The sequence below is a fragment of the Cornus florida genome, unplaced genomic scaffold, assembly GCF_030987335.1.
Source record: "Cornus florida cultivar Cherokee Brave unplaced genomic scaffold, ASM3098733v1 CherokeeBrave_3.0.0_Hap2_Chr04, whole genome shotgun sequence".
Classification (NCBI taxonomy): domain Eukaryota; kingdom Viridiplantae; phylum Streptophyta; class Magnoliopsida; order Cornales; family Cornaceae; genus Cornus; species Cornus florida.
The window spans coordinates 84,791,638-84,810,636 of record NW_026775574.1 but is presented as its reverse complement, the minus strand read 5'-3'; the positions used below and the strand labels follow the sequence as shown (position 1 = coordinate 84,810,636).

At 34.6% G+C, this 18,999-nt stretch overlaps 1 protein-coding gene across 3 annotated transcripts; it reads left to right on the top strand.

Annotated features, from left to right (window-relative positions):
- The first annotated feature begins 768 nt into the window (after window positions 1–768).
- Window positions 769–16,124, top strand: LOC132303746 (ATP-dependent 6-phosphofructokinase 6-like). 3 transcript variants are annotated; one of them, XM_059801139.1, is made up of 16 exons: window positions 769–970; window positions 1,079–1,231; window positions 2,469–2,515; window positions 2,610–2,649; window positions 3,124–3,153; window positions 3,234–3,296; window positions 3,384–3,521; window positions 10,002–10,160; window positions 10,314–10,367; window positions 11,435–11,503; window positions 11,735–11,864; window positions 12,322–12,587; window positions 14,052–14,100; window positions 14,246–14,400; window positions 15,586–15,763; window positions 15,871–16,124. In XM_059801139.1, exons 2-16 carry the CDS (start codon window positions 1,127–1,129, stop codon window positions 15,909–15,911), a joined length of 1,524 nt encoding a protein of 507 aa, XP_059657122.1. In that variant the 5' UTR covers window positions 769–970; window positions 1,079–1,126; the 3' UTR covers window positions 15,912–16,124. The 3 variants fall into 3 exon arrangements, with proteins under 3 accessions (XP_059657122.1, XP_059657120.1, XP_059657123.1); XM_059801137.1 differs by having other exon boundaries at window positions 769–990; XM_059801140.1 differs by lacking the exon at window positions 3,124–3,153 and having other exon boundaries at window positions 769–990.
- Window positions 16,125–18,999: the final 2,875 nt, after the last annotated feature.

The window sequence follows — 18,999 nt, the reverse complement described above, 5'->3', positions numbered from 1 at the left end:
GCATGTTAGAAACATAATTTTCTTTTATTTTACTTCACTTTCTTTTCCTTTCACTTTCTACCATCAATTTCTGGCTAACCAAACGAACCCTAAGTAATTTAAAATTATTAAAAATTAATACAATATAATGTTATTTTTTATTTTTAAAAATGGTAGGAAATGCTAACGAATTAGTTAATGAGAAATACAATATAAAATGAGATGGTTTGATACAATTTATAACTTAAACGAAAACATACTTATAAAATGAGACATCTATAATAAAAAAAAATATTTAAAAGATAAAAATTTATATGTTAAATGTGTGGAAAGTTTTGTTTTTTGAGAGATTATTATTTTTTAAGAAATTTTTAATCTTTATAATTTTTTAAAAGTTATCATTATATTTTATTAATTTTAAAAATTTTATAATAACACATCAACAACCTACTTTAGTAGAGTTTGACTTAACTTGAATTCTATTCCCATTATTATTTTTCATCATATATGAAGTAATTTACAAATTATAAATTAATTGAAAATTTCATCGTTTTTTAATATATATATATATATATATATAATTATTAATTAATTATTTACTATTATTTTACTATTTATTTTATTATTTTTATAAAATAAAAAACAATTTAGGCAACTACAAATATTCTTTCTTGTTATCCACCTTTACTTTACTTTCCTTTTCTTGTGAGTTTCAATCAAACCAAATGTAGCCTTTATATATATATATATAATTATATATATATATCATACAATCGAAAACCGGTGGTACTGATAGGGCGGGACATAGGGAGAGAAAAGAGGTAGTAAAACGAAAAACACCGTGGTGAGACGCGGCGCCACCTGTTTTCAACACAGTAGTCCTAAAAAATAGTAAAACAAAACATCGGACGATTCGGGACTGGTTGTCAACATCGGACGATTCGGGACTGGTTGTCAACATCATTACGGACGATATATTATATATATACTCGTAATACACAAGCTATATAAGTATATATCAATATCTATATATTTCTGATTTCTTTTAAGATTTATCTATAGATGCTTCTCGTCACTTTTTTTGTTCTTTTTTCCCCAGTTTAGAAAATAGCAAGTACAGAGTGAGCGCGATTAGGAGAGAGGAGCAATGTGTCCGGAGAGCAATTCTGAGTTTATGAAGGTTGTCTTAGGCGATGCTGGCTACGTGCTCGAAGATATTCCTCACTTGATTGATTACATTCCCGATCTTCCTGTATGTCGTTCCTCTCTCTCTCTCTATAAATATATACATGTGTATATGTAGAATACCATTTTGATTCTTTGGGAAGATAAGCTAGATTATATATAATCTTTCTCAAATACGCGGGCTCACCCACAAGTTTTGATTGAATTATATTTAATGGCTTTTCAGAGTTCTATTTTTTTTTTCAAATGGGGAACAAAGGGTTAGTTTAGATTTTTGTATTTGAGTTCAGAAAATAATCTGTGGTAAATAATTTCATGAGTACGATTGATCTTGTGCACGGATGTGTAAGGTCACATGCCTTGTGTTTAAACATTGATGTGCTTTAAGAGTGTTGAATTAAGTGTTCCCTTGTGCTATGTTCAATTTCAGGGCACCAATTCCATGCAGCCGAACATAGCATTATAGTATTTTGATTTGTTGTATGATTAAATGAAATCCCTTTGCATCATCTCTTTGCTAAGTATCAAGATTTGCATGAATGATTAAATTGATTTTGGATGACAGGATATCTTATTTCCATGAAAGGATCTAGAATGTGTATCGAATGGAAAAAAGAGGCACATGATACAGCATTATAGAGTAGGTGAACAAAATTAGCAATTTCTTAGTCACCAGGTTGAGATTTTTTCTTGTTAATGTCTTATCTATCAAATTGTTGTTATCCTTTTTTTTTTTTTTTTTTTTTGAATCTCAAATATTAATTTTTTAACAACAAATTCATTAGAACTTAAAAGTAAAGATTTGTAGGTGGGGTATATATGCGGTTTGAGATTGCAAACTGGGAAGCTCTAACAAAGCTAAATGTTCAGAAACTGAATTTTTTTTGCCTGGACCTTCTACCAAAGCTTTAAATTAAAGCTTAAAAAATACGAGAGAACTTTTTATCATTTAATTGTTGCTAATACTTGAAGATTTCAAAGAAGGATTCTCTTATTGTTGACTAATCTAATGCTTTGTTCCTCTTAAGCATACCACATAAAGACAACATGAGCGACCCTTTATTCTGTTTTGCAACCTCTATCCTGTCAATGACCTCTACTGAAGTTCATGATTGACCTTGGCATAACCCAAGCCATCCTGAACAAAAAAGAAAAAGACAGAGAACTTAATTGAAACAGTAATAGTATTTAAGTTCTTAGAATTAGACAGACTCATAATTGTTCTTTTTGTTTATCTATCTATCTATCTATCTATCTATCTATATATATATATATATAATTTTGGGTTTTTTATTTTTTTGCAGACCTATCCCAATCCATTGCGTTCCAATCCTGCATATTCAGTTGTGAAGTAAGCTAATTTACATTAATTTTTCTAGTTCACTGCTTGTGATTTTGAATGATCTTTCCAATTAGTGTATTTAAATGTGGCCTTCTGGTTTCAGACAATATTTCGTTAATGATGATGATGCTGTAGCCCAAAAGGTAAGTTCTGCTGCTCAACTTGTTCTGTTCCTTGGATTTTACTTTCAATAAGCACTCATATGTGCTCATGTTTAACCCCTAGACCTCCTGTGTGTATCAGTGTTTTGGCTTGCATGCACGAGAGAAAGCGAGATGGGTTAACCTAGAAAAAATATAACACAATTACATTTGAATAAATGAATTCTGATTACAGAAGGGTTGATATCTCACATGTATAAAGTGGGTGTCACGTACTAGCTTGTGTGTGAGCTTGAGAGAGAGATATGGAGGGAGGGAGAGAGAGAGAGAGAGAGACACTTCTTGCTTGTATATCTAACCTCTATTTTAAATTGTTTGTCTATTTAATGGGGAGTATTTTTTTAATGTAAATGGCAGTATGCTTGTGCTGTCTATCTTATTATTTGCAGGCATCCTAATTATAGTCTAGAGTTTTACATATTTTAGTTTAAATAAGTTGGCACCTTTATTTTTCAGGCTGGAAATGGTTTGGAAACAAGCAAAAAGGTTCTTTTATATATGCATTGGAGACACTTCCACCAATTTAAAAAGAGAAATGACCATATGTGTGTTTTACTTCTTTATAGATTGTTGTTCACAAGAATAGTCCAAGAGGGACACATTTTCGACGTGCTGGACCTCGCCAAAAGGTATGTCTTCTTCTTTTGTGTGGGTCTACTGGAATAATGATTCCACCAGATATGGTTTTTCTTAGACACTTTCTTCATTCCACTCAGGTGTATTTTGAATCAGATGAGGTGCATGCTTGTATTGTAACATGTGGAGGTTTGTGCCCTGGACTGAACACAGTGATCAGGGAAATTGTTTGTGGACTCTATCACATGTATGGCGTCAACAAAGTCCTTGGAATAGATGTGAGTGGATTTCTATAGCTCCATGTACATGAAGTTTTAACTTAACATGCATTAATGATATAGCTGGGCATTTATTCCGTCACTGTAATATGTGTATAGCAAACAGTTCTTTCAAATGTTAGACATAGGTGGTGTTTGGGTGAGCTTTTTAACATCAAAAGTCCTTTGATGAATAAGGCCTTTTATAAGGAATTTTGCTAAAAGGAATTTATAAGAAAAAAGTTGTTTGGTGAGTGCATTTTTTGAAAGCCTTTTAACCATTAAATTAAATTTTACTTAACATTATTACCCATTTGAACCCATCTTCTATGGACACCGCCATTTTCTTTCAGAGAACGTAGTCCAAAAGTTCCCCGCTCAGGGCAAGACCCCCTAAAGGGAACCAATCCTCCAAACTTGGAATAAGTTCGCAATCGATGGGAAGGTCGAATTGATCATGCCGTAGACCTTTTTCTTGGAAGATTAAGCCATCCATCTTTTTTTTTTTTGAGCTGAATATTAGGCTATGCCTCCTCCTTGTGTCATCTGTAAAACCTTTGGCCAGTATACCATACTGCCACCGTTGCCATAAAACTTTTTAATCATCCTCACTGCAATCCATTAGAGAAACTTGACAGAAATTTATAGACCCATTTTCGTTCCCATTTCAATTCTAGAAGAACCCTCAAGATTAGTTGCATAACAGAAGATAACTCTGATTCCGGATTGTTGTCACAATCTTTCTGTCTCTTCTCTTCTAATTTTCAAGTCTGTCGCGAATTTGAAGAATTGATCAGAAGCAAAATACTGTTTACAACTGATATGGAGAGTGTGGCAGTGGCGACACTGGCAATGAGGCGGCAGAGGAAGAGTGGTGGTGATGGATGTGAAATTGGTGGTGGTAAGCGGCGGTATAGAAGGAGGAGGACGCTGGGTTGCTGGTGGGTAGTTTGTTACTGCCGTCAGCCGTCATTGATGGAAGCCATGGAGTCGTTTGGGAGATAAATATAGAGAGAGAGAATTTGTAAAGAGAGAAGATTGATACCAGAAAAGGAAAGGGATAAGATGGTATTTTACAATCATAACGCCTGACTTTACGGAACGTGGATTTTAAAAGCATCTAATAGTTGCTTTCCCTAAACGGGCTTTCAAGCGGTTGAATTTTTGTCAAAGCCTGTTTCAAAGTTTTACCAAAAAGTTACACTTTTTATGAAATGCGCTTTGTGGGTTTAGAAGCCCGTTTCGGGGGTGCAGGAAGCTCCCCCAAACAGGGCCATAGATACTTTGGTAAGAGGTGCATGCTTATTCTTACGCATGTATGCGTGCATATACTCAAAAAGTATACGTGTAATTGTGTGTAGCAGAAGCAAGGTTTTAATTAATGGTGGTAAGTCGCTGTGATGCAGACACAGTGTAATGGACATAATGTATTGGACGCATTTCCCATAGTTGTGAAGCTCAACTCCTTATTGTATATCGATACACATGTTTAATCTCAAAATATCATAAATTTGAATTTTTAATGAGTTTTCAATGAATCTTGTTTACTTCTGTATAATTTATTTTACGTGGCTGGGGAGTTTTTTCAGTGAATTATAAGTTGTGCTATCAGTGAGAATTTTTTTTTTTTTTTTAAAACTTTTCACAACTAACATGATAAAAGGTGACTTAAACTTGAAACAAGTTTAGAAGTTGTGGGTGCATGACTAGAATGCTCCACTTATCGCTGAGATGACAACCCTCACCATGCCATGTAGTTGCCAAGGTGGCAGCCTATGTGACATCTTCACCCAAGTCATTTTGGAACCCTGAAAGTCTCACATGTCAATCCTGCCGCATGACATATGGCAGGCTAAAAGAAATGATTTTGATTCTCCAATTGACATGTGGACCGGCTTTACAAGGGAAGTACTTCTTTCTGAACACGATGTGAGTTGACTCACCATGAAGTTCTAGAGAGACCAAGTCTCATGACCTCAGAGCAATGACGAAATAAGGTTAACCATAGAACATACTGTGGTCAAAACTATTATCTTAATAGTTGCGCTGTCAGCTTAACTAATGCCTTGTACTCTATGCCTGAATAGTTGTCTGGTACCATACATCCACGGTGTTCAATCGCACACTTACTTTGGACGCATGGTCCGTCTTATTAAAAAAGAAAAAAAGATGTCTCCGCATTGTTTGACTACACACTTCTTCAATGGTATTTACCTTCCTTGCTGCCTTCTCCATAGGCATACCTCAAATAAGGTTCGACTGTGCACTTCTTCAACTGTGGAAGCATTCTTCTCCTCACTCAAACCTCCCTCAATGGATGAAGTTGCCTTAGTAGTTAGTACACAATGCACCTTGATGAACCTTGTGCACTGTTTGGGTCAACAACATGACTCAGGATTGGAGTACTTGGATTGATGGCTGAAGTTCAACGATTGCTAAGGTGACCTCCCTCAAGGTCTACTCCTCAACCAATTTTAGGGAGAGAAACACCGCGTGGCTTTGAAGTAGGGATGCACACAGTTCGGTTTAGAGGGTATCCAACTGAGCCAAACTGTTTCCTAAAAATTGCAACTGAATCGATGAAACCGCCTTAAGTGCCATGGTAGAACATCCCCAAATCAGTCCAAACTGTATAAGAACAATTTGGATTAGTTTGTTTTTACAAATTACACTTACTAAAATATATAATATACTAATAACTATGTTTAGCCTGAAAACCTTATTCAATCTAATTTTGATGAAATGAAACTTTATTTTACAACTCCATGAAAGTGCATCGCTAATTAGCAATGGAAGCCTGCAATGGAAGGTTTAAATGCTGCAAGAATCTCCCTTACTGATCTAAACCACATGTACTGATGTTGATGATGGTTTTGATTCTTCTTGAGTCTGATTATCTAAGTTATTTCATCATGTTCTTCTACCTCCTACTAGTATAGGGTATGCCCTACACCAATCTTTCATGTAATGCTTTTTCCTAGTGATCCTTGCTGGTCACTTCTCCCATGTACTCTATTTGATTATCTTGTATGAATAAATCACAACACATTCAGGAAAACAAAAAAAAAAGAAAAAAGAAAAAGGAAGTGCATCTTTAATTTCTAAAATATATGTAGCATTAATTTAATTGCCAACAAAATTAGAATATTTTTATATTAATCTGTTTATGTGAATGAATGCTAAGGTTAGAAAAAAGGTATATATATAACCTTGATTTGATGTAATGCAAGCTTATGGTAATAAATGTTACCAACCAATCAAATGAAGTTATATATATACATACATATATATATGTATGTAGCATAGTTCAGTTCGAATTGGATCGTTTTTTTTGGCTTCTAAATGTGAACCGAACCAATCCTAACTTCCGCACTACTTCTGAAACCAGAACCTAACTGCTGAGCCATAAAGCCGAACCAAACAGTACGGTTCGGATAGGTTTCGGATCAGATTGACGGTTTGAATGGATCCTGTGTGACCTTACTTTGAAGTGACATGTGCCTTGATGAAGTGGCAACATTCTATTACATATTGTACGTGGTGATCTCCTAGAATAAATCAACCACTCCTAACCAAGAATAAATATATAACAAGGTCCACGACCAAACAAAATGGTCTTGATATTCGAATTCCTTAAATATTCAAATGCTATAAATAATAACACGTGTAATTGTTATAAACTTTCATCGTCATTCCTTTTGCTCTTGCTCATTTTCCTAAGGCTAAAAGTGGCTAAAGCTATATGAATTCTTCAAGTTTTGCACCAATATTGTGTTAACCCAAATCTTTTGAAGAGATATTTAGAATATGCTGGATCTTGACCCTTCTTGTAAAATATGTAAGATTGTCGTGCCACAGAATTTTCTATCTTCAATGGAGTAACGTGTTCAACTTTGCAGTGTAAAGAGCTTCAAATTAGTCTAAAAATCCATCATTATGTAGGTATTCAACTTTTGGTTGAATCAAATAAATACTATGAGTAAATTTCTTCTCCAAACTATGGACTTCCTACTTTTCTCAATGCCTCATCCATTGGATTTTTACAATTCACTCTAGTGATACCTTTGCCATACTTTCAATAATCTTGTCTTTTTGTTTGGCTCAAGAATTTCAATGTTATCTGGATTAGCTGTGGCGGTTGGACTTGGAGTTGACCCATCAATCGCTTCTTGTGTTTGCAATAAACCTCTTAACAAGTTTTCATCTTCTCTAAAGAAATAAAACTAGCCCTTAAACCATCCACCGATCTTTTAGTTATGGACAGATTCTTTCTGCTCATAAAACTCTTCTTTGTAATCCCAATGATTTTGAATAGGTAACAGTCCAAATTGACAGCTTATTACCAAAGTAACCAAACTGATGCAGGTAATCTGAGTTTTTTGTATTCTAGGGTTTATCTTTTATAGAACAAAGGTGGGTCCGGTTTGCAGATAGAAAAATAGACTGACAGGAGAGTCTTTTTTTTTTCCCCCCCTGAATGGGGTATTTTTTTGTTTTATATATAAATAAAAAATAGTACAATTACAAATAGGAGGACAAGCCTCCAGAACAAGCCAAAAATGGACAAACTCCATTTTCAAAACACAACAAAGAAAACCAAAACCTGACCTGACTAAAAACCAGAGAAAAAACACAAGAGAACATAACTAATATTCAGAAACTAATCCCAAATATAAGCCTGCTCTAACATGAAAATTCCTGATCTTTAACTTCAATATAACCAGCCCATTGTGAAGAACCAAAGAAGACAGTCCATTTGATAAAGCTTGAGGCTTATGCATCAGCAACTGAACAATCCCCTGCATAACCAAACTGTAACGGATACCAGAGAAATCTGCAACATGTGTAGCTTGAATTTGACCATTTCTCTAGGATAGCACTATGATGGAGAAGCGGTAGATTGGCAGATGAAATCAAGGAAAATTGGGTTAGATTTTTCCTATGAAAGACTTCAAATCCTTTGGCTCAAGTTCTGTTGATTGAAGGATAATGGAGTTCTGGAGCATAATGTTAGCAAAGAACCGAAATAGTGATAAAAGGAAGAAAGTATCCTACCCCAGAATGACTTAATTGTGATCCATACTCAAATTAATAGAAGTTTTACACACTTGCTTTTTAATCTAGAAAGTCTATTGATTTATTGTAATCTTGTTTTCCAGTAAAGACTCATATTTTAAGATACTACAGAATCATAAAAACTTGCATGAACCTTCTAAAATTTGGTCCACTCAATATTATGACTAAATACGACTAAAATTACATAAAAATAATAAGTTTCAAAACTATTAGTGGACTAGATTGTAACTCAAAGTTGGTATTTAGAAGATCTATCCAAAATGAACTTTCTAATGTCCTAATATGACTTGACTAATCTTATTTTATTATAACATTTAACAAGACCCAATACCCAAACAAAACAGTATTGATACTTTGAATAGCTAAAGTACATCTACTACTACGAGTAATAGCGCATGTAATTGTTATGAACTTACTTTCCCATCTTGTTGCTCCTGCATCACCGAGTAGACGCAAAGTATACAAGAGTCAGAAAATTATGCACGACCCAACTTTCAAGCACATTCCCAATACATATGCACATAAGGACATACAAACATCTGCATTTTCATTATTCAGTTGCAGGTTGTGTGCTGTGTTACTTTGATACGCTAAATCCATAGGCTATCAGTAGTATATCAACCTCTAAAGATTATGACAAAAGGAGATGTTTTTCAGATTTTATTTGTCAACAAAATAAGAGAAAATGATAATTTACTTTTTGTCTCCAAGACTCTCGACATCAAATGCATTAGTTGGGGCCATGTTACACTAATATTAGTTTGAACCAATTATTATGTAATAAAGAGTTGGGGTCATCTTTTGGTGCACTAGCAAAAGTTCAGACTATCAAGTATAATAGTGGGATGTAGTTTGAGTGCCAGTCACTTTATGCAAGTTAAGCTGGAGGTTAGATCTGTACCTATTCTTCTGCCCTAACAACACACTCAATGTTTTGAGGGCTATGCCCCTTTGTTTATGGTGGGGGCTGTGGCGAGAGAGAAATAGGAAGTCTTTTGATGGGGAGGAAACTCCTATTTGGTCTATCTCAAATACACTATTTTGAGTTTGTTATTCTTTTGGGTTAATGGCGAAATTGTACTTCTTTGGGGGTCTTTTGGATTTCATAGATAGCTTGAGAGTATAGCTATTCTCCTTTGTATGCTTTGTTCGCGCGCTCGCCTCTTGGGCACTTTTAATGAATTTTACTTAAAGAAAAAGTAAAGACAAATAATCATCAATATAAGCAATGGCTTTCATCAACATACAACAAGCAATAAAGAGTGTCATTAGTGTCAAAAGATGTCCATGCAGTGGAAATGGTAATAGAGTCTGTAGATAAGAATTATGGGGACTTTTAAATGTCATCATTTGGTTGCATAGCTTAAAATTTCGTACTTCACAATTTAATGGTTTCACCTACTAACGATTTGAAGTCACTTTTAGGGAGGATACAGGGGTTTTTATTCACGAAATACCGTTCCTTTAACACCAAAGGTTGTAAATGACATCCATAAACGCGGTGGTACAATCCTCGGGACATCACGAGGAGGCCATGATACCTCAAAGATAGTCGACAGCATTCAAGATCGTGGAATTAACCAGGTATGTGTAGCTTGGCATTTTATATTATTAATTTAAAGAGATGTCTGCTCTGATTCAGATTAAGACTCCCTTTTAGCAGGTGCTATCTATTTCAGGCTTTTAGCATGTAAAACTCATGTATTCATTCTGATTTTTGGATTTTTAATGGTTCAGGTTTATATAATTGGAGGTGATGGAACTCAAAAAGGAGCTGCAGTGATTTATAAGGTAATTTTGTTTGTTAATGCAAAAAGAACGACGGGTGAATTATACTTGCTTCTTTGAAAATCTTGCCAAATATGATATGCTAGTATTTCTTTAACCAAGTTACTGAATTTTGTTGTATTGGCTGCTTTATCTAAAGCTTTTGAACTTGAACTTATATCACAAGTTGAGCAGCACGTAATTCTTGAAAAGGAAGATTTCTTACAGGAGTCAAGTATGGCACCAAAAATCCTTCTCTCCTTCATTCAACCTGATTGAATACTGTAATAGCTACTAGACTGGTCTGAGAATAATTGATCCGCCTCACTTGACCCCCTAGTCTTCTTCCCAAAGTCTATGTGAAATTCGATGTTGGGATATATTTTCAAAAAATAGAGTTGATAATGACACATCTGGGGATGTATATTGTAACGAGTTGGAGGGCTCCTTCGTGAGAGAGAACCAAAAGAGAGCAGAAATTCTGGTGAATCATCAGGTGAAAAGGGAATTGGTTTAGTAATTTGGTGTTCAGATATTTTTGATCTTTTTCTACTGCATCACAATATCACATTAGTAACACCTCTCTTCCATCTTTTTCCTTCACCAACACCCCCCTTCCCCCCTCTCCTTCTTCCTCCTCCCTCTCCCACAAAAAAAAAAAAGAAAAAGGAAAAAAAGCAAATACAGAGAAGAGGACAATTCAGGATGTTGGGAGGGGTAGCCCATTGCAGGTGTAACTTCTTCTTTTTTTTTTTTTTTCATTCTACAAAGTGGATGCCCGTAGAGTCCAACTCACATTTTCAAGCATGACAGTTTGAGCCTTTATCACTGATCTTTTGGTGGCCCTTGGATGATGATGTTCACATATTAGGCTTAATAGATGCTAAGATATTCCTTGACTTCTAAATATAAACTCCAATGTTTGTTGACTGTCACCTAATTGGCTAGTCCTGATTTGTTCTATATAATTCGGCGTCCACTCACTCTAGTTGATTGCATCAACTGAATAAGACAGTGGAACTTATTGTTGTTCATATATTTACCGAAAAAAAATAAACTTATTATTGTTCATTTCTGATCTCTTCATGTAGGAAATTAGACGGCGTGATCTTAAAGTTGCAGTTGTTGGAATCCCCAAAACAATTGATAATGACATTCCGGTATTTTTCCTCCTCTATATATGAAATGTTGCTTACCAAAATTTATTTCCTTTTTGTTTATGGTAAATCCATTTCAGTAGTCAAAAATATTCTTGTTGGGTTGCTTTCATTTAATTTGGATTATTGACAAGCAATTTGTTTCTATATTAAAAAGTTTTTCCATCACCTTTTTGAAGAGCCTTTTTATCTCCCCGTAAAATTGTTTCTCACTTGATTCTATTTTTGATTCAGGTTATTGACAAGTCATTTGGTTTTGATACTGCTGTTGAGGAGGCTCAACGAGCCATCAATGCTGCACATGTTGAAGCTGAAAGTACCGAGAATGGTATTGGTGTGGTGAAGCTTATGGGTCGCTACAGTGGTGAGTTTCACTCTCATATGCTCCAAGTTCATAATTGAAAGTAGCAAAATTGTGGAGAATTAGATATCAAGTAATGGAGTTAACCATGCAAGCTTTTGTTAAGTAGTTTTTGATGTCCACATTTCCTTCAAATAATCTCTTTGATTTCATGTTTGTGCTTCTTTTGTAAACATACACGTGCAAATAAAGCTGAAGATAATTCCTGGTGGTAGGATAATTTATCTTGCGCTTTTGAATTAAAAGTTTCTCATAACTCATCACTTAGATGCATTAGGAAAGTGAATGACTTTCTTTGCTATTCTTTGAAAGAGGCGAGATTTAAAATTTTGCAGAGAAGTTGGAAATGCATAATGTAATTCCTTTTCTGTTAAAAGTTCATCAGTGATTTTCCTAGTTATTTAATTTTTGGTGGCTTGATCTGGAATTTACTTAAATTTTCTGTCAATAACCGCTGCAGGGTTCATTGCAATGTATGCTACTCTTGCCAGCCGAGATGTGGATTGTTGTTTAATTCCAGAGTCACCCTTCTATCTTGAAGGAAAAGGTGGACTTTTTGAATTCATGGAGAAACGGCTCAAAGAAAATGGGCACATGGTTATTGTAATCGCTGAAGGAGCGGGACAGGAACTTCTTTCAGAGAGAGTGAATTCCACAGATCAGCAGGATGCTTCAGGGAACAGGGCACTCCAAGATGTTGGGTTGTGGATTTGTCAGAGGATCAAGGTAAGATTATCATATTAAGTTAATTTCCTAGTTTTTGCATTTGATTGTCATTTTCTAATCTTACATTTTGCTAACAGCTTGTGGCATCAGGTCAGTGTTCAATGTTCTTAAAACCTAGACCATTCATCAGACTGCAAAAGATGCTAATTAAGGGTCATTTGTTCAACTGCTAGGTCAGCGGAAGTTAAAATGTGATGGCCTAATTGTTCATAAAAATTAATTAGTAAAAAAAGAAAAAGGAAAAAGAAATTACTTATAAAGAAAGAAAAAAATGGGTAAAATTAATTGAAGTGCTTTAAAAGCAACAAATCAATTTGTTTTTGATAAATGATGGGAAAAATGATTTGACAAGCAATATCATGTTTACTTCCTTTCAGGTTTTACACTTGTCGATAAGTCAAAAGTCTATTCTGTCATGAAAAGATCAAGTGACTTCATCTCAGTTAGAATTCCTTTTGAATCAGAACCAACCAATTTTTTCTAGAGTACAGATCTATGGTCCAGGAAATTTTTAACATGTGCATTTCACATTTTCTATTATTTGAAATTTATTGTATTTGGGTACCGAACGACACTTTATCCGATAAGGTATTTATTTGATCATAATTGGATAAAGCCTTTCTGGAAATAATCTCAACTGAAACTATTCAATAAATTCATGTAACTTGATATTGCTGGAAATGTAGTCAGGATTTGCTACTGCGAGATTGCATGGTCTTTTTGGGTGTTGCATCATTGAAAGAGAGTTGCTGATGTTGGGAGTTTTTAGTGGGGAGATCTAATAATTAAATATTCTATGTTATGTTGAAAATCCACCCAATTTTCATGAACCGTGAATGGTTCAAATGAATAACTGGTAAAACACGGGCCCAAGGTTTTTATTCCTTTTAAATAGAATGATTGTGTGGCTAGAATGGTTTGGGGGCTCTTAGAATATGTAATCTTTGGGCGGTTGACGAATTGGGTGGTCCAGCTTTCCCAGTTTAGTCTGGTTGTATAACTTGCTTCCAATTACATGCACACGTATTCCTTGTCCATATGTAAATTTATATGCTTCTCTATTCGGTCTTAATATATTTGTTTATCTTAAATTAAATTCATTAATATTTCATAGGGTAAGTCAACTAATAAAGTTGCCATGTCTATGGTATTTGTTATCCCTTTGTTGTCTTCATATTGGTTGTTTCACGTATAAAATCTCCAGGGTTGGAGTATTCCCTTCTCATAGGAGAAGCAAAGTAGCAACTTGGAATGGTGATCTTAATTTCCTGCTTATTTAGTGGACTGAAACAAAGAACACAATATTTTGTATTGGTAAGGGCATGACAACTTGTCTCCTCCTTGAGATGCCACAGGAATCTTCTCCTTGCCCAGAGAAAGTTCACGAAGACATGCATTCATTTAGTATAATACTCTAATAGTGAAACTGTGTTGGTCGCTTATTGGTTTTCCTTCTGGTTGCAGGATCATTTTACAAAAAATCGCAAGATGGTTACTTGTCTCAAATACATAGGTCAGTAATCTCAGATTCACTTTGTAATTTATTTTGTTTTGTTTTCAATTGGATTCGGTAATCTCAGATTCACTTTGTTGTTTATTTTTGTTTCTTTTTAAATTAGATTTAGAAAAACTTTGCTGATGAATTGGGTATGTTTCAGATCCCACGTACATGATCCGGGCTGTTCCAAGCATTGCATCTGATAATGTGTACTGCACACTCCTCGCTCATAGTGCTGTTCATGGAGCAATGGCAGGGTACACAGGCTTCACAGTTGGGCCTGTCAATGGAAGACATTCTTATATTCCTTTCAATGTAAGTTCCTCCGGATCCTGAAGTACATTTCTTATTTTTTCTGTTTAGTAGTAGATGGTATTATTTTTGGAATTCCACTCAGAATAGAATTGCAGTCACAAAGTAATGTTTGTTTTTGAGGAATACCCAATCAGAAATCTGTACTTCAGATTTCTGATGATGTCAAACTTCCACCTAGAAGCCTGTCTGTTTTGATGTATGGAACATTCAGCGTGTTTGAAAGGATTTCATATCCTTTGAACCTTGTGTGGTGTGGCTGATGATTTCAACGTTAGTAAGCATGCGTTTGAGCCAACCCTATATTCTTAATGCATAGTAAAGCACAATATTTTATTGGAGCTGGCATATGTGTGGAAGAAAATTCTCTTTCTTCTTTTTTCCTTGTTTTCCTCCTCTTCCTCTTCATTTTGTCCCCTTCTGAGTATGTGTTTGTTTTGTTGTGTTTTGTTTTTTGTTGGTTGGTGGGGTAAGGTGGCTTTGCGTAGAAACTATACTGTTTGATAGTCAGTTTTTCACAAAACCAGTGCAGATGGTTGATGGTTAGCATATAAGAAAAGTTACGAGAAATCAACATCAAAGTTTAGTAAATGGGCACTATATTAGATGCTATATGGAACATAACAATATGCCCTGTCAACTGTTTCACTGCACACAGTAAACAGAAACTCTTTTTTTATTTCCTGGATAAGCATAAGTGGCACTATATTACATGCCATATGGAACTGTTCCAATCCATATCCGATTTGTTTAACTAATGGATTATTGAATTCGGATTGCTAACGGATTATTAGAGTGAATGTTCCAATCCATATCTTAATTATTTCAGATTCGGATAGAAATCGGATCTATTGACATGTTTAGTTATAAGGTTAGTTGGAGTGGAGAGTTGTTAATATATAGGATGGTGCATCATATGAATCTAATGGTAGAGCATCATGTGAATCCAATGGTAGATAATTACTATATATATTTTTAATGATAAATAACTAATATATATATATATATATAACATATATTTATAGTATATTATAATTTCATATCCGATTTGTTAAAGGTAACGGGTTATCGGATTTTTTATTCAATCCATATCCGGATAATCGGATCGGATTCGGATCAAAATCTGATCCATTGACATGTTTAATTCAATGGACCAAAACAATATGCCCTTGTTTTGTATGTGTGCAGCGTATCACTGAGAAGCAGAACAAAGTTGTGGTAACCGACAGGATGTGGGCAAGGCTCCTTTCTTCAACCAATCAGCCGAGCTTCTTGAGTCCGAAAGATGTCATTGAAGCCAAAGAAGAGGAAGAGCCTCCAACCCAGTTGCTGGATGGTGAGAACTGTAAGGATGATGACCAATCAGGTAAGGTAACGACATTGCCAGCATGACATGATCATAGAGCACTTGAGTAGTTGTGTTTACATCAGTAGCCGCTGCAATTGATCTCCATGCCACCTTTGAATATGCAGCTCTATTAGGATGCTTCAACTGCATGCCAGTGACTTTGTAAATGGAAAGATTACATGTAGTGGTTGTGGAAATATATCCTATCAACCAAGTTCTTCTGAGAAATATATTTGTGGACCAAGATTCTTCCTACTAGGCAACGGCATTAAACCTTGTGGAAATTCTGGTTTTAGTGTTTGGTGACACTTTCTGTTTCCACAATTTTGTGAGCAGAATTTTTGCAATGATATTTTAGTCGAAATTTTCCATGCTTCAAGGTTTACGATTTGCTACGTTATTCCTTAATGCTCTATGTGGTTGGAGGGAATGAGGCATCCCTAGGAAAGGGAAGATGTATATCTTATTTTTTGTTTAGTTGAATGGAAAAGATAGTAGAAATGAGAATTTTTATATATTTTTACCAATGACCCTTATTATACGTTTCAGATGATTTCAGTTGAGTTTAACAAATGATTTTGTAAGTAATTGAAGTTTAAAATTGGTGTTCCATATTTGTAGGGTAACTTTTCTTCTTTCCCTCCCTAAAAAACTTTTCAAAAACATGGGCTAAGAAGTTCAATCCTTGCTTGCTTTCTCCCTCTCTTCCCTTCCAACCAACCAAAGTAAGATTCTTATATCCCTCCTCCATCCTTCAAACCAAACATAGCATGAATTTGCTAGTCATGAACCTCAGTTCAAGTTGTCTCCAACAAATATATTGCTGCTGCTACAATAGGAAGGCGTGCAAACAATAAAGTGAAACTATTTTTGTCAAATGACCAAATTTTGAGCAAATTATACTTTCCTCCCTTGAGGCTTGCCAAAATAACGAGGACCTTTCCTCTAGTTTGAAAAATTACACCGATCTAATGAGATTAGATTGAATCTTAGAGGGATAAAGATATGTGATTGCATGTTGCCAATTGATAACTATCTCCTATTTTGGGCGTGTATTTGCTTGAACTTATGTTTTGTTTAGTTAAAAATCAAAATAGCTTCAAAGTCAACCCCAAGGTAGTCAGCCATGGCCAAGAAATTTTTATTACTAACGATGGTCACGAGTCTCAACTATGATGAAGAAGAAATAGTTATGGTCAAGGCCAACGGAAACTAACCCAATGGCGACGTAAATGAATAAAGTGAGACCAAATATAGAGATTCAAATTCACCATAATTAAAATTCAAATAAAGGTTCAAGACCAAAGTCCAACTCATGGTTAGACAATACAATGATATGAGTTTCAACATACTCGTCAAGAAGTTAGGGTCAAGATAAATTTTATATCTTCTTACATCATGGGGATTGAACTAAGATTTGGTTTGAGTCAAAACAAAGACTAATCACGAATTTCAAGGTCACGAGAACCCAAGAGTCGGGGCTAAAAATTCAAAGGGCCGCCAACTAAGAGCATCTGCAGCGAGCTTGCAATCTGGCTCTTTTTGCGAGTAAGCAGGCCAAACGCGTTGCAGCGGGCTGGCACTAATTGGGCGGGCACACATGGGCTCGCAATCTGGCTCGCGGAATAATGTGAGCCCAAGCCCAATCGGGATAATTTTTTTTTTATTTTTTTATTTTTTTCTTTGCCAAAACGCCATCGTTTTGGGCGAAGCAAATATATATATATATATTTTAAGTTCAGCTACAACGGTTAAGGCACTATTTGACAGCATGGGGTTTTCTGGAAAAAAATCCAAAAATAAGTTATTTTGAGCTCATTTAATTTATTATTTTTTAAATTCGTTAAATAAAAAATATATTGTTTAGGCACTGTTTATCCAAAAAAAAAAAATTGATTTTGGCCAAAAATAAATTTAAAAACTTTTTTTTTCCCTTAAAAATTGATTTTTTATTTTTTATTTTATTTTTTTGCTTTAAATTTAAATTTCGGCCACAAACAGGGCATTTGGCCGCTAAGGCACTGTTTGTCTGACACAAACAGTGCCTTAATAGCTAAAATTTTTAAAAAAAAATTTAAGAAAAATTAAAAATTAAAAAATTATTTCTCTTCTATAAATACCCTAACTCTTACCACCATTCTAATTCAGGATATTGTATTGTTTAAGTTATTTTTAATTGTTTTCTTTAATTTTTTTTTTTTTTTTTAATCCATAATGGATAATGTATTGCATAAAGTTATAATATCAATCCTAACTTTTTTAATAATTTGCAAAGATATTGTTTAATTAAAAAATATTACCGTTGAGAAACAATTTCATCATTTTTAATATTAAAAAATCATTACATAATAAAAAATCTAATACATGAAACATAGCCATAACAAATATAACCGTCAAGAATATAGTTATTAGAAATATAGCCGTTAGGAAAAAGTTTTTTAAGAAAATTATTATTATTATTATTATTTTGAGAGCGGAAATCCGGAAAGTCGGTTTTTAGAGAGTGAAAGCTGCTGATGTGGCTCTTGGAATTGCTAATGTAACTCTTGACAAAAAAGTAACATTTTTAAAGAGTCAAAATCCAGGGATGCTGATGCGCATTAACCATGTAAATTACTAGCCATGCTGAGATTTTATTTGAAATCAAGCAGTCAAGTTTTTTCATTACAAAAGAGCCGTTTGAGTTTTTTATTTACAAAATGGAAACAAAGAAAAGTGGATGATTTGGGCACACATTGGCTAGCTAGAAAAATGGGCTGGTCCTAGATGAAAATGCTGTGCCAACATCAACATGTATTTTATCTATACATGGAGAAGAGTGCAAATCTCACAAAATAAGCTCAGCAAAGTGGTTAGGAAATGTCGTTTTCAACCTGCATCAACGACTTTCTACAATAACAGATTGAGAGAGACAACACCATTTCTGATCAATCAAAACTTTGTAATTCATTTATCATTGTAATCACTTCAAAGATTAGTCAAAAAATTGATTAACTTACGTGTTAATAGTTGTATTTGAATGTTTGAAGAAGTCTGTCCTTAAACAATTAAGAGTCACCACCGGTTAGGTCGAGAACTCCCTGATTCATTTTGACTCCCCCTTGTTTCAGGTCAACCGCCCGTGTTTCCGGTCAACCAATTATGTAAAACTTTCTATATTACCCACCTACCATCTTAAAACCTAGTTTCTGTTCAATAATAAAGAAATAAACTTGCTAAAATAATCTTATTTTGAGTACTAGATAACAAGAGGG

Coding starts and splice junctions, on each gene's coding strand:
- LOC132303746 (XM_059801139.1), top strand. CDS start 1,127: ATGTGTCCGGAGAGCAATTCTGAGTTTATGAAGGTTGTCTTAGGCGAT. Junction 2,516..2,609: donor CCTGCATATTCAGTTGTGAA/GTAAGCTAATTT, acceptor TTCTGGTTTCAG/ACAATATTTCGTTAATGATG. Junction 11,865..12,321: donor GCTTATGGGTCGCTACAGTG/GTGAGTTTCACT, acceptor TAACCGCTGCAG/GGTTCATTGCAATGTATGCT.